This window comes from Balaenoptera physalus (genome assembly GCF_965194825.1).
Source record: "Balaenoptera physalus genome assembly, chromosome: 1".
In the NCBI taxonomy this organism is placed as follows: Eukaryota; Metazoa; Chordata; class Mammalia; order Artiodactyla; family Balaenopteridae; genus Balaenoptera; species Balaenoptera physalus.
In genome coordinates, this window is record NC_138882.1 from 148,421,228 (window position 1) to 148,433,765 (window position 12,538).

At 38.3% G+C, this 12,538-nt stretch overlaps 1 protein-coding gene across 4 annotated transcripts in view; it reads left to right on the plus strand.

Annotated features, from left to right (window-relative positions):
• Nucleotides 1-12,538, plus strand: part of FYB2 (FYN binding protein 2) — a 145,345-nt gene that overhangs the window by 112,022 nt on the left and 20,785 nt on the right. For 3 of the 4 annotated variants that reach the window (XM_082414940.1, XM_082414939.1, XM_082414938.1), the window contains exons 12-14: nucleotides 6,560-6,620; nucleotides 7,696-7,794; nucleotides 12,015-12,043. In XM_082414940.1, the coding sequence (XP_082271066.1) occupies nucleotides 6,560-6,620; nucleotides 7,696-7,794; nucleotides 12,015-12,043 (189 nt within the window). Of the gene's footprint in view, nucleotides 1-6,559; nucleotides 6,621-7,695; nucleotides 7,795-9,023; nucleotides 10,075-12,014; nucleotides 12,044-12,538 lie in introns of those variants that run through there. The other variant, XM_082414941.1, reaches the window with a different exon arrangement.

Here is a 12,538-nt window from a genome sequence, read left to right on the forward strand (position 1 = left end):
TTGAGCTGCATGAGCTGCTTGTATATTTGGCAGGTTAATCCTGTGTCAGTTGCTTCGCTTGCAAATATTTTCTCCCATTGTGAGGGTTGTCTTTTTGTCTTGTTTATGGTTTCCTTTGCTGTGCAAAAGCTTTTAAGTTTCATTAGGTCCTGTTTGTTTATTTTTGTTTTTATTTCCATTTCTCTAGGAGCTGGGTCAAAAAGGATCTCGCTGTGATTTATGTCATAGAGTGTTTTGCCTATGTTTTCCTCTAAGAGTTTTATAGTGTCTGTTTAGGTCTTTAATCCATTTTGAGTTTATTTTTGTGTATGGTGTTAGGGAGTGTTCTAATTTCATTCTTTTATATGTAGCTGTCTAGTTTTCCCAGCACCAGTTATTGAAGAGGCTGACTTTTCTCCATTGTATATTCTTGCCTCCTTTATCGAGGTAAGGTGACCATATGTGTGTGAGTTTATCTCTGGGCTTTCTATCCTGTTCCACTGATCTATATTTCTGTTTTTGTGCAAGTACCATACTGTCTTGATTACTATAGCTTTGTAGTATAGTCTGAAGTCAGGGAGCCTGATTCCTCCAGCTCCGTTTTTCTTTCTCAAGATTGCTTTGGCTATTTGGGGTCTTCTGTGTTTCCATACAAATTGTGAAATTTTTTGTTCTGGTTCTGTGAAAAATGCCATTGGTAGTTTGATAGGGATTGCATTGAATCTGTAGTTTGCTTTGGGTAGTAGAGTCATTTTTACAATGTTGATTCTTCCAGTCCAAGAACATGGTATATCTCTCCATCTGTTTGTTTGCATCATCTTTAATTTCTTTCATCAGTGTCTTATAGTTTTCTGCATACAGGTCTTTTGTCTCTTCATGTAGGTTTATTCCTAGGTATTTTATTCTTTTTGTTGCAATGGTTAATGGGAGTGTTTCCTTAATTTCTCTTTCAGATTTTTCATCATTAGTGTATAGGAATGCAAGAGCATTAATGCAAGTGCCTTAATTTTGTATCCTGCTACTTTAACAAATTCATTGATTAGCTCTAGTAGTTTTCTGGTAGCGTCTTTAGGATTCTCTATGTATAGTATCATGTCATCTGCAAACAGTGACAGTTTAACTTCTTTTCCAATTTGGATTCATTTTATTTCTTTTTCTTCTCTGATTGCTGTAGCTAACATTCCAAAACTAAGTTGGATAATAGTGGTGAGAGTGGGCAACCTTGTCTTGTTGCTGATCTTAGAGGACATGGTTTCAGTTTTTCACCATTGAGGACGATGTTGGCTGTGGGTTTGTCATATATGGCCTCTATTATGTTGAGGTAGGGTCCCTCTATGCCTACTTTCTGGAGGGTTTTTATCATAAATGGGTGTTGAATTTTGTCAGAAGCTTTTTCTGCATCTATTGAGATGATCATATGTTTTTTCTCCTTCAGTTTGTTAATATAGTTTACCACATTGATTTATTTGCATATTTGAAATATCCTTGCATTCCTGGAATAAACCCCACTTGATCATGGTGTATGATCCTTTTAATGTGCTGTTGGATTCTGTTTGCTAGTATTTTGTTGAGGATTTTTGCATCTATATTCATCAGTGATATTGGCCTGTAGTTTTCTTTTTTTGTGGCATCTTTGTCTGATTTTGGTATCAGGCTGAAGGTGGCCTCGTAGAATGAGTTTGGGAGTGTTCCTCTTTCTGCTATATTTTGGAAGAGTTTGAGAAGGGCAGGTGTTAGCTCTTCTCTCAGTGTTTGTTAGAATTCGCCTGTGAAGCTATCTGGTCCTGGGCTTTCGTTTGTTGGAAGATTTTTAATCACAGTTTCAATTTCAGTGCTTATGATTGGTCTGTTTATATTTTCTATTTCTTCCTGGTTCAGTCTTGGAAGGTTGTGCTTTTCTAAGAATTTGTCCATTTCTTCCAGGTTGTCCATTTTATTGACATATAGTTGCCTGTAGTAATCTCTTCTGATCCTTTGTATTTCTGCAGTGTAAGTTTTTACTTCTCCTCTTTCGTTTCTAATTCTATTGATTTGAGTCTTCTCCCTTTTTTTCTTGATGAGTCTGGCTAATGGTTTATCAATTTTGTTTATTTTCTCAAAGAACCAGCTTTTAGTTTTATTGATCTTTGCTATCGTTTCCTTCATTTCTTTTTCATTTATTTCTGATCTGATCTTTATGATTTCTTTACTTCTGCTAACTTTGGGGTTTTTTTTTCTTCTTTCTCTAATTGCTTTAGGTGTAAGGTTATGTTGTTTATTTGAGATGTTTCTTGTTTCTTGAGGGAGGATTTTATTGCTATAAACTTCCCTCTTAGAACTGCTTTTGCTGCATCCCATAGGTTTTGGGTCATCGTGTTTCCATTGTCATTTGTCTCTAGGTATTTTTTGATTTTCTCTCTGATTTCTTCAGTGATCTCTTGGTTATTTAGTAGTGTATTGTTTAGCCTCCATGTGTTTGTATTTTTACAGATTTTTTCCTGTAATTGATATCTAGTCTCATAGCATTGTGGTCGGAAAAGATACTTGATACAATTTCAATTTTCTTAAATTTACCAAAGCTTGATTTGTGTCCCTTGATATGATCTATCCTGGAGAATGTTCCATGAGCACTTGAGAAGAAATTGTCATCTGCTGTTTTTGGATGGAATGTCCTAAAAATATCAATTAAGTTCATCTTGTTTAGTGTATCATTTAAAGCTTGTGTTTCCGTATTTATTTTAATTTCAGATGATCTGTCCATTGGTGAAAGTGGGGTGTTAAAATTCCATACTATGATTGTGTTACTGTCGATTTCCCCTTTTATGGCTGTTAGCATTTGCCTTATGTATTGAGGTGCTCCTATGTTGGGTGCATAAATATTTATAATTGTTGTATCTTCTTCTTGGATTGATCCCTTGATCATTATATAGTGTCCTTCTTTGTCTCTTGTAGTAGTCTTTATTTTAAAGTCTATTTTGTCTGATATGAGAATTGCTACTCCAGCTTTCTTTTGATTTCCATTTGCATGGAATATCTTTTTCCATCCCCTCACTTTCAGTCTGTATGTGTCCCTAGGCCTGAAGTGGGTCTCTTGTAGATAGCATATATATGGGTCTTGTTTTTTATCCATTCAGCCAGTCTATGTCTTTTGGTTGGAGCATTTAATCCATTTACATTTAAGGTATTTATCAATATGTATGTTCCTATTACTATTTTCTTAATTGTTTTGGGTTTGTTATTGTAAGTCTTTTCCTTCTCTTGTGTTTCCTGCCTAGAGAAGTTCCTTTAGCATTTGTTGTAGAGCTGGTTTGGTGGTGCTGAATTCTCTTAGCTTTTGCTTGTCTGTAAAGGTTTTAATTTCTCCATCGGATCTGAATGAGATCCTTGCTGGGTAGAGTAATCTTGGTTGTAGGTTTTTCCCTTTCATCACCTTAAATATGTCCTGCAACTTCCTTCTGGCTTTCAGAGTTTCTGCTGAAAGATCAGCTGTTAGCCTTATGGGGATTCCCTTGTATGTTAATTCTTGCTTCCCTTGATGCTTTTAATATTTTTTCTTTGTATTTAATTTTTGATAGTTTGATTAATATGTGTCTTGGCATGTTTCTCCTTGGATTTATCCTGTGTAGGGCTCTCTGTGCTTCCTGGGCTTGATTGACTATTTCCATTCTCATGTTAGGGAAATTTTCAACTATAATCTCTTCAAATATTTTCTCAGCCCCTTTTTTTGCCTCTTCTTCTTCTGGGACCCCTATAATTTGAATGTTCATTGTTTAGTATTGTCCCAGAGGTCTCTGAGAGTGTCCTCAATTCTTTTATTTCTTTTTTCTTTATTCTGTTCTGTGGTAGTTATTTCCACTATTTTATCTTCCAGGTTATTTATCCATTCTTCTGCCTCAGTTATTCTGCTATTGATTCCTTGTAGAGAATTTTTTATTTCATTTATTGTGTTGTTCATTATTGTTTGTTTGCTCTTTAGTTCTTCTAGGTCCTTGTTAAACGTTTCTTGTATTTTCTCCATTCTATTTCCAATATTTTGGATCATCTTTACTATCATTACTCTGAATTCTTTTTCTGGTAGGCCGCCTATTTCCTCTTCATTTGTTTGGTCTAGTGGGTTTTTACCTTGCTCCTTCATCTGCTGTGTGTTTCTCTGTCTTCTCATTTTGCTTAACTTAGTGTGTTTGGTGTCTCCTATTCACAGGCTGCAGGTTCATTTTTGGTGTCTACTCCCAGTGGGTAAGGTTGATTCAGTAGGTTGTGTAAGCTTCCTGGTGGAGGGGAATGGTGCCTGTGTTCTGCTGGATGAGGCTGGATCTTGTCTTTCTGGTGGGCAGGACCACGTCCAGTGGTGTGTTTTGGAGTGTCTGTGAATTTATTATGATTTTAGGCAGCCTCTGTGCTAATGGGTGGAGTTGTATTCCTGTCTTGCTAGTTGTTTGGCATAGGGTGTCCAGCACTGTAGATTGCTGGTCGTTGAGTGGAACTGGGTCTTAGCATTGAGATGGAGATCTCTGGGAGAGCTTTCACCGTTTGATATTACATGGGGCTGAGAGGTTTATGGTGGACCAATGACCTGAACTTGACTCTCCCACCTCAGAGGCTCAGGCCTGACACCTGGCTAGAGCACCAAGACCCTGTCAGCCACATGGCCCGGTACGTGGGAAGTTTCTTGCCTTTTGGGAAGTCTGAGGTCTTCTGCCAACATTCAGTAGGTGTTCTGTAGGAGTTGTTCCACATGTAGATGTAGTTTTGATGTATTTGTGGGGAGGAAGGTGATCTACACGTCTTACTCCTCCACCAAATTGAAGGTGCCCCTTTTGGATCTTTTTGATGATAGCCATTCTGACAGATGTGAGGTGATATGTCATTGCGCTTTTGATTTGCATTTCCCTGATGATTAGTGTTGCTGAGCATCTTTTCTTGTGCCTGTTTGCCATCTGCAGGTGTTTTTTGAAAAGATGTCTATTCAGGCCTTTGCCCATTTTTTTAATCGGGTTGCTTGTTTTTTTGATACTGAGTTGTATGAGCTTGTTATATATTTTGGATATTAACCCCTTTTCAGACATATCATTTGCAAATATCTTCTCCCATTCAGTAAGTTGTCTTTTTGTTTTGTTAATGTTTTCCTTTGCTGTGCAAAAGCTTCTAAGTTTGATTAGGTCCCATTTGTTTATTTTTGCTTTTGTTTCCTTGCCTGAGGAGACAGATCCAAAAAAAATATTGCTAAGACTTATGTCAAAGCGTGTTCTGCCTATGTTTTCTTCTAGGAGTTTTCCCAGCACAACTTATTGAAGAGACTGTCTTTTCTCCATGTATATTCTTGCCTCCTTTGTCATAGATTAATTAACCATAAGTGTGTGTGTTTGTTTCTAGGCTTTTTATTCTGTTCCATTGATCTATGTCTGTTTTTGTGCCAGTACCATACTGTTTTGACTACTATAACTTTGTAGTATATTCCCAATACTTTTAAGATTGACGTTAACATGGTATAGAAGCCTTGAATGCCCCTACCTACCCCTCCATCCTCTTTTCATACATACTCAGGCTTCATCTTTGAGATCCAGTCATGCTGACCTGTTAGCTTCTCTGACTTGCTAAGCTCCCACTGCAGGGTGTTTGCATACTCTACTCCCTCTTCCTGGAATGTTCTTTACTCCTCTGTGCCCCTTTGTCTAAGTGACTCTTAATCTTTCTTCTGATCTCAGCTCAATCATTATTCCCCAGGGAATATTCTCTTAGGTATACAGTCTTATAGTACCTTGACCCTCTTTTTCATAGCACTTATAACAGTTGTAATTCTATATTTATGTGATTCTTTGATTAATAATCCTCTTCTCTCCTAGATGATTTCCTTCTCTATGCTAACCATTTTCCCTAGCCCCTATCATAATGCCAGGCACATGTTACACATTCAAAAAATATTTGTTGAATGAATGAAAGGTTAACGGAGGAGGGATAATGAAATGCTACTCTGGTTGGTTTTGTCCTTCTTTGAATATTAGAATTTTAGATGGAGAAACAATCTTAGAGATTATTAAACACGGTACCCTCATTTAAAAAAAAGGAAACTGAGGCACAGAGAAGTTAAGTGACTGTCCTAAACTCATTGTGAATCAAGTTCTGAACTTGAAAATCCTCCATTACCAGGGTAGATTCAAAGTATATCTGTGTATTTTAAGCTTATGTGTTGGACTAGGTGAAAGCCATGCTATGATGGGGGAAGATTGTTCAAGATGTGTCTGGTTGTCTCCATTATTTCCCCAGCATTCAGCACAGTGTCTGGTGTTTAGTAGACTGATTGTTATATGTAAAATATGCAAAGGGTTGAAGGCGGGAATCTGTTAATAAATTAACTTTCTTAAATCAGACAGACTTGAAAACAGGGTAGAAGCAAATATTAATTTTTGTTTGTACGTACTTTTATAGAGGTTATTTATTTTTACCACATGCTTGTAAAAACATGTGCATATGTTTCAATAAAAACGACTTCACAAACAAAAGATTAGAGTACCTAGCACCTGGTAGGTATCCAATAATTTTGTGTCAAATATGAATCTGAATTATTGCCATTATAATGAATACTTTTTTTTAATTTCAAAAGAAAATAGTGAAGAAATGTATGAAGATGTCTACAAAACAAAGAGCAACTACCCAAAGATAGAGTGAGTTTCTCTTTTTCTTGGCTTCATAGCTAAGGGTATTTCCTGTTAGTCTAGGAAAACCAAAGTTTAAGAAATGACCTCCATCCCTACCCACCCCATCGTTAGGGAACATATGCATAGAGAATGGAGATAAGCTATTGTAATAAAACATTGTGATCAATAGGGTACTTGTAATTGTGTACAATCATATCTAATAATTTTGATCACATTGCTTTATCTTTTGAGAAAATGTCCATCTCCCAGAGTAGAGGACTTTGATACTGTGTTAGGGAATAAGTGAGAAAAGAGAAGTAAATATCAATAAAATGCTTCAATTCTGTAGTTGCTTTTCCAGGAAGAAATCAACGGTTATGATTTACCTATATCTTTGAAAGTTAATGAGGCTATCTCTGGGATTGGGGCTTAATTTATTATCTAATAATTCAGTGTTATCAAGGACAGTATTTGTTCAAATGGGCATTATTAATCAAATTTAGTTATTAGGCACACATTGTGGAAAGGAAAACAGCAGTAGTCAAAAGCAAGAAGTTTGAGGGTTGAAGGGAAAAGAGGGCATTCATGCTGGGTGGGATGATGAGAGTGTATCATTCCCTCTCCCTACCCGCCTGCCCCCAATCAAGAGCATATTTGGAAAAATTTTAATCATCAACCAGTCAGTGTACCAACATCATTATATTATCATTCCATAAATTAAAGATAAGTGATGTGACTTTCAGAAGCTAGGAATTTCTATAATGTATTTCTAGTATAGTTTGTAAACTATGGGTCCCTGAGTCATCGTCTCTAAAAGGAAGACTTTGCTCCATAAACTCTTTAAAATAGAAACCATTTGGAGTAGATGAAAGTTTGTATTGAAATATAGTAATTCCATCCATAGCTGATGTGTGCTACTTCCTATCAGCATCTAAACAAAGAAGAAGAGCATAGAAACTGACAAGGCATTTTCCTGCTCTTCCTTGAGTGGGGTGTGTTGAAGAAATGAGACTGAAGTCTCTGATCCTTTTGACTACAGCAGGCTTCCATCCCCAGTACTCTCTCAAACACCATGTTATTTATATCCTCTGATTCCTCTTAGTTTAGATGGAAAAGAAGCACTTAAAAGACTGCAGAGGTTCTTCAAGAAAGAAAAGGATAGATTTAAAATGAAGAAAACCAAGTCAAAAGAAAATATAAGGTAAAAGGTCCCTTTTTATTTCTCCTTCCAGGAGAGGATTAGCAGTGCTGGCCTGGTTAGTTACACAGCTGATGTTCTCTTTCCTGTTCTTCTAGTGAAGCAGTACCAGAAACTAAAACCAAAGGCCCTGGTTATCACCTACCTCCTCCTTGCCAATATTTGAGTGAACTACACCCACAGATGCTAATGGGAAAGTGACAATGTCCCTTTTGAAAAAATTGATGAGAAAAGGTTGTGAACAAGGGTAGACGGAAAGTCTTAATCAAACAAAGTCCAGGAAAGAAACTTTCCTCATCATACTTGGCATAGATTCCTGTTGTTGTTACTGAGCATTATGTTATTAATTACATCCTTTTATGCTCTCTCAGCCCTACAAGTTCCAGTGGTTTTATTTGTCTACACTTCCATATTCTAATTTGCCTCTCTTGAGAGAGGCAGTGTGTGGAAAGGGAAGATGAATTTTTCAGCTGAATGGTCCATGTACCTCAAAGTCTTAGACCTGGAAGGGACCCTCCAAGATCACCCTAGCTAATTACCAGTGGGAACTGGGAAGGTTAGAAATTCATGAGTAGGAGAAAGAAACAAGAGGCCTAGGTTCTGGATTCTAGTTTCAGCTTTTCTGTTTATTCAGTGTGCAACCATGGGCAAATCACTTCCATTTTGCATTCATAGGGATCAAGTTTCTTCTTGCGTATAATAGGAGGGAGGAGGGAGACTGGGTGGTCTCTGGAGGCACTTCTCTCATATATATGTGTGTGTATGGGTGTGTGTGTGTGTGTGTGTGTATATATATATGAGAGACACACACACAAAAACATAGACATAGTTCTGTATTTTATGAGGGCAGAGGATGGTAAAATAATTTGACCCAGGTTATTACATATATTGACATGGAATTATGTTATTCTACCTTGAAGTTCTTTTCAATTATGAAACCTCAGAGTAACATGACTTTAAGTCTAATTGTCTGTTGGATGTAGATCTACCAAGAGATTTATATAGAGTATGGTGTTTACAAATTGTAGTCCTGACCATGGAAGAAGAGGGAGTCTAGCTCCAGTGGCCAATGAGACCTAAAGGCAGACCCCGACCTTAGCAGGTTAGATGTTTCTGACAAAAATTATTAGTGTGATACCTGCAGTCCCATAAAAATTTGATCCAGGTGAGAATGCTGATGCGTGTTTTTTTTTTTTTTAAATAATATTTATTTATTTATCTTGGCTGCACAGGGTTTTAGTTGCAGCATGCAGGATCTTAGTTGCAGTAGGCATGCGGGATCTAGTTCCCCCGACCAGGGATTGAACCCGGGCCCACTGCATTGGGAGCATGGAGTCTTACCCACTGGACCACCAGGGAAGTCCCAATGCTGATATTTTTTAAATGAAAATGTTATTTCCTTTTTCTTAGAGCTATTCTTAGAAATGTAAATGACTGCTTATGACTTTTAGAACAAATATCCAATCCCTTTTCATTGCAAGTCAATACTTTTATGGCCGCCCCTTCCTACTTGTCCAGCTCCATCTCTCGCTCAGATTTACTCTCATCACCAGCCCATTAACACATTCCCTCTTTGTATATGAGTGCCCTGGCGTTTCATGCCTCCTTGCTTTTGACCATGACATTCTGTTGGTCTGGAATGTACCTGCCCTTCTCCAACTTCCTTTGATTATCAAAGTTCTAGCCTTCCCTTAAAGTTTGGTCAAATATTATCCTTTCTGGGATGCATTCCATGAACCTTTCTACCCAAACCTGTATTACTGGTTTCTCTTCTATGTTTCCGTAACATCCTGTGCACGTCTTGTAACATCTATTAATACTACTGAGAAACCCTTTTTCTTAGAGTCAGAGAATCTCAGGGTAAGAAGAGAAATCCATATACCTAGTCCAACCCACTACACAAGCTTCTCTGCAGATTTCCTAAGAAGCCAAATCTCTGTGCCTGCACACCTCTATAAAGAGAAATTCACTATGTGCAGGGGGAAATCTGCCATTTGTAGGAAGGTCTAAAAAGCCTTTTTCCCCTTAAATTTTGCCAAAATCTGCCTCTCTACCTTAATTTTTCAATTAATAGCATGGAGACATACCAAGGTAACAACAGAACTTTGTTTATTTATTTGTTTCTTTGTTTACTTTTTGTTGAGCCTTTTGATTGAGGGCTCCTCTCTGGAATATCAACTCCTAGTTTGTTGTGTTATCTTCAGAAGGAGGTTGCAACCATGAAAATGTGACCTTTAAAAAGAGTTGGGACTCTCAATCTTCTCTCTCTCTCTCACACACACACACACATACACATACGCACAAACACACGCACACACACACGCACACACACACGCACACACTGACTGTTAGGATAGTCATTATTAAATGGCTTGATTTAGGCATAAATAAACGAAGAATTAAATGCCACGGGTCTTAGCTACGCTATGAGTTTTACATGGGAATTAAATGTTAAGCCTCTTCTCACTCCCTCTGTTCCAAATGTTCTGACTTCTTCTTTCAACAGGCCAAGCACTCCTCAGCTTGAGGGTCTTTGTGTCTGCTGTTTCCTCCCCTAGGAATGATCTTACCCCAGATATCTAGTTGGCCTATTCTCTCACTATCTTCAGGCCTCTGCTTCAAAATCAACTTATCAGTGAAGCCTTCCCTGAATGTCCTCTGAAAAATGGCAAACCAGCCCTCACCTCGTCCCCCTCCCCCCGTCCCCCTCCCCCCTTACCCTGCTCTATTTTTCTTAATTGCACTTATCTCCATAAATTTCCTTACATGACAGATCATAAATTTCCTTGTTTGTTTTCTGTCTGTCTCACTCTACTAGACTCCATGAGGGCAGGGATTTTGACTGTTTTGTAAAAAGAACAGTGCCTGGGATATAATAGGCTCTCAATAAATATCTGTTGAATGAATAGATGACCTAAAGGAAGGAAATATCATTATAGATTTTTTTTGTGTGGCCTTGGTTTCTATGTTTAAATAGGAGCTACCAGCACCCTGACCTAATTAAAATGGAGGAAGGGAATGGGTGTTAAGAAAGGCTCCCTTAAGCAAGGGACCGCTTGCTTAAGCCGAGGCCCCAAGGATATGTGCTCACTAGATGTTGAGGGCAGGAAGTGCAGTAAGGCTTCACATGTGTTCTCTCTAATCCTCACAATAACCCATGAGTTAGAAACTTGTTCCTCCATTTTACAGATGAAAAACTAAGGCTTTGAAAAGTTATGTGACTTGCCCAGGGTAAGTGCCTAAGTGGCGGAACTGAGAGTCAAATCAGCTGTGACTCTAGTGACCATGTGTTTCTCCTACTGTGTCCTGCACATCACAGTTCTGGTCTCATAGACACCAATGGAAGGGATCACTGGGTATCAGCCCTGTCCCAGGCACATTCACTTAGGAAAGCTCATCCCGTACAAAGGGAACTCTACAAGATAGGTGCTGGTATTCATTTTGGAAATGGAGAACTAAAGCTTCCATAAAGGTTAGTGCTGTTCCTTTGGTCAGTCCTTTATTATGTTCTTATCACAGAGTGTTATATTAACTTACTTTTGGTGCCCCTCACTAAACCGCGAGCTACTTCAGGACAGAAACTGTGTCTGATCATTTTGAAAACCCAGCACATGGGCCTGGCCCGTGATGAGTGTCCCCAGAATACCTGTAGGACTGAACTTCAATTAATTGCTTAAAATACATGGATTTTTTCCTACCACATCATGCTTCCTTTCATGTAATCTTAACTGTGAGATGTGAAGAAAACCAGATGATCTACCTAGCCAATGTCCTCTCCTACTTAGCACATTTACCATCTTCCATTTCCACCTGGCCTGGAATTCTCCCCTCAAGTCACCTCTTTGGTTAAACATATACATAGTCAGGGTCCAGCGTCTCCAGATGGCTCTCTCTCACCATACTTACCCCACATTGAATTGGCATCGTGGAAGGTAGAAGGCAGAAACAGAATCCTGTGGACAAAGAAGGGCAGGGCTAAGGGACAGCCTGAGATTGTCTCGTTAGGAAAGGGTGTGTGGGTGGTCACCGGGGATAAATAAGCTCATTTACAAGAGAGGGGAGGTGATCAGAACAAAGCTGCAGGAAAGGTGGGCTTCGTTTCTTTCCCCCAAAGCATCTATATCAAGAAACCTAGTCATCAATATGTTATTTGAGATGTATCAGCTAATATCTCTGAACATGGCTTTTTCCCTTAACCCTTTGTGTCTTTTGTCAATTAACAGTGCACTTTCCATTTCGCTGCCTGATTTAGGTAAGTGACATTCGCTTATTTGCTGGAACAAAATTATTCAGCACTGCCATATTCACAGTCTGAGAAAGAGAAGTGGTAATTCTTCCTGCATTCCACGTTTAATGAAAAATTGATACATCAAAATCAAAGACATTTTACACAATAGTAGTACTTACATTGGGGAAGATGAGTAACATTTCTCAAGTGCCTCCTATACGCCAGGCCTCTTAAAATCCGAGAAATAGATGCATTATCCCTTTTTAGGAAGGCTCTAGGACTCACATCCATATTTTAGTGACCTAGGATTTGTACTCAAGTCTCTGAATATGAAGCTCCTGCATTTTACATTATACCACATAACCTTCTGAAGGATTTAACAGCCAACTCACCCGAATTAAGACAGTAATTTGAACATGACCACTTTGCAGTACACATACTAACTGAATCAAGGATGGGTCATTGGAATACTTTTTGCTTTGCTATAAAAACAACAGTGCACAAATTAGTACAGTGCCT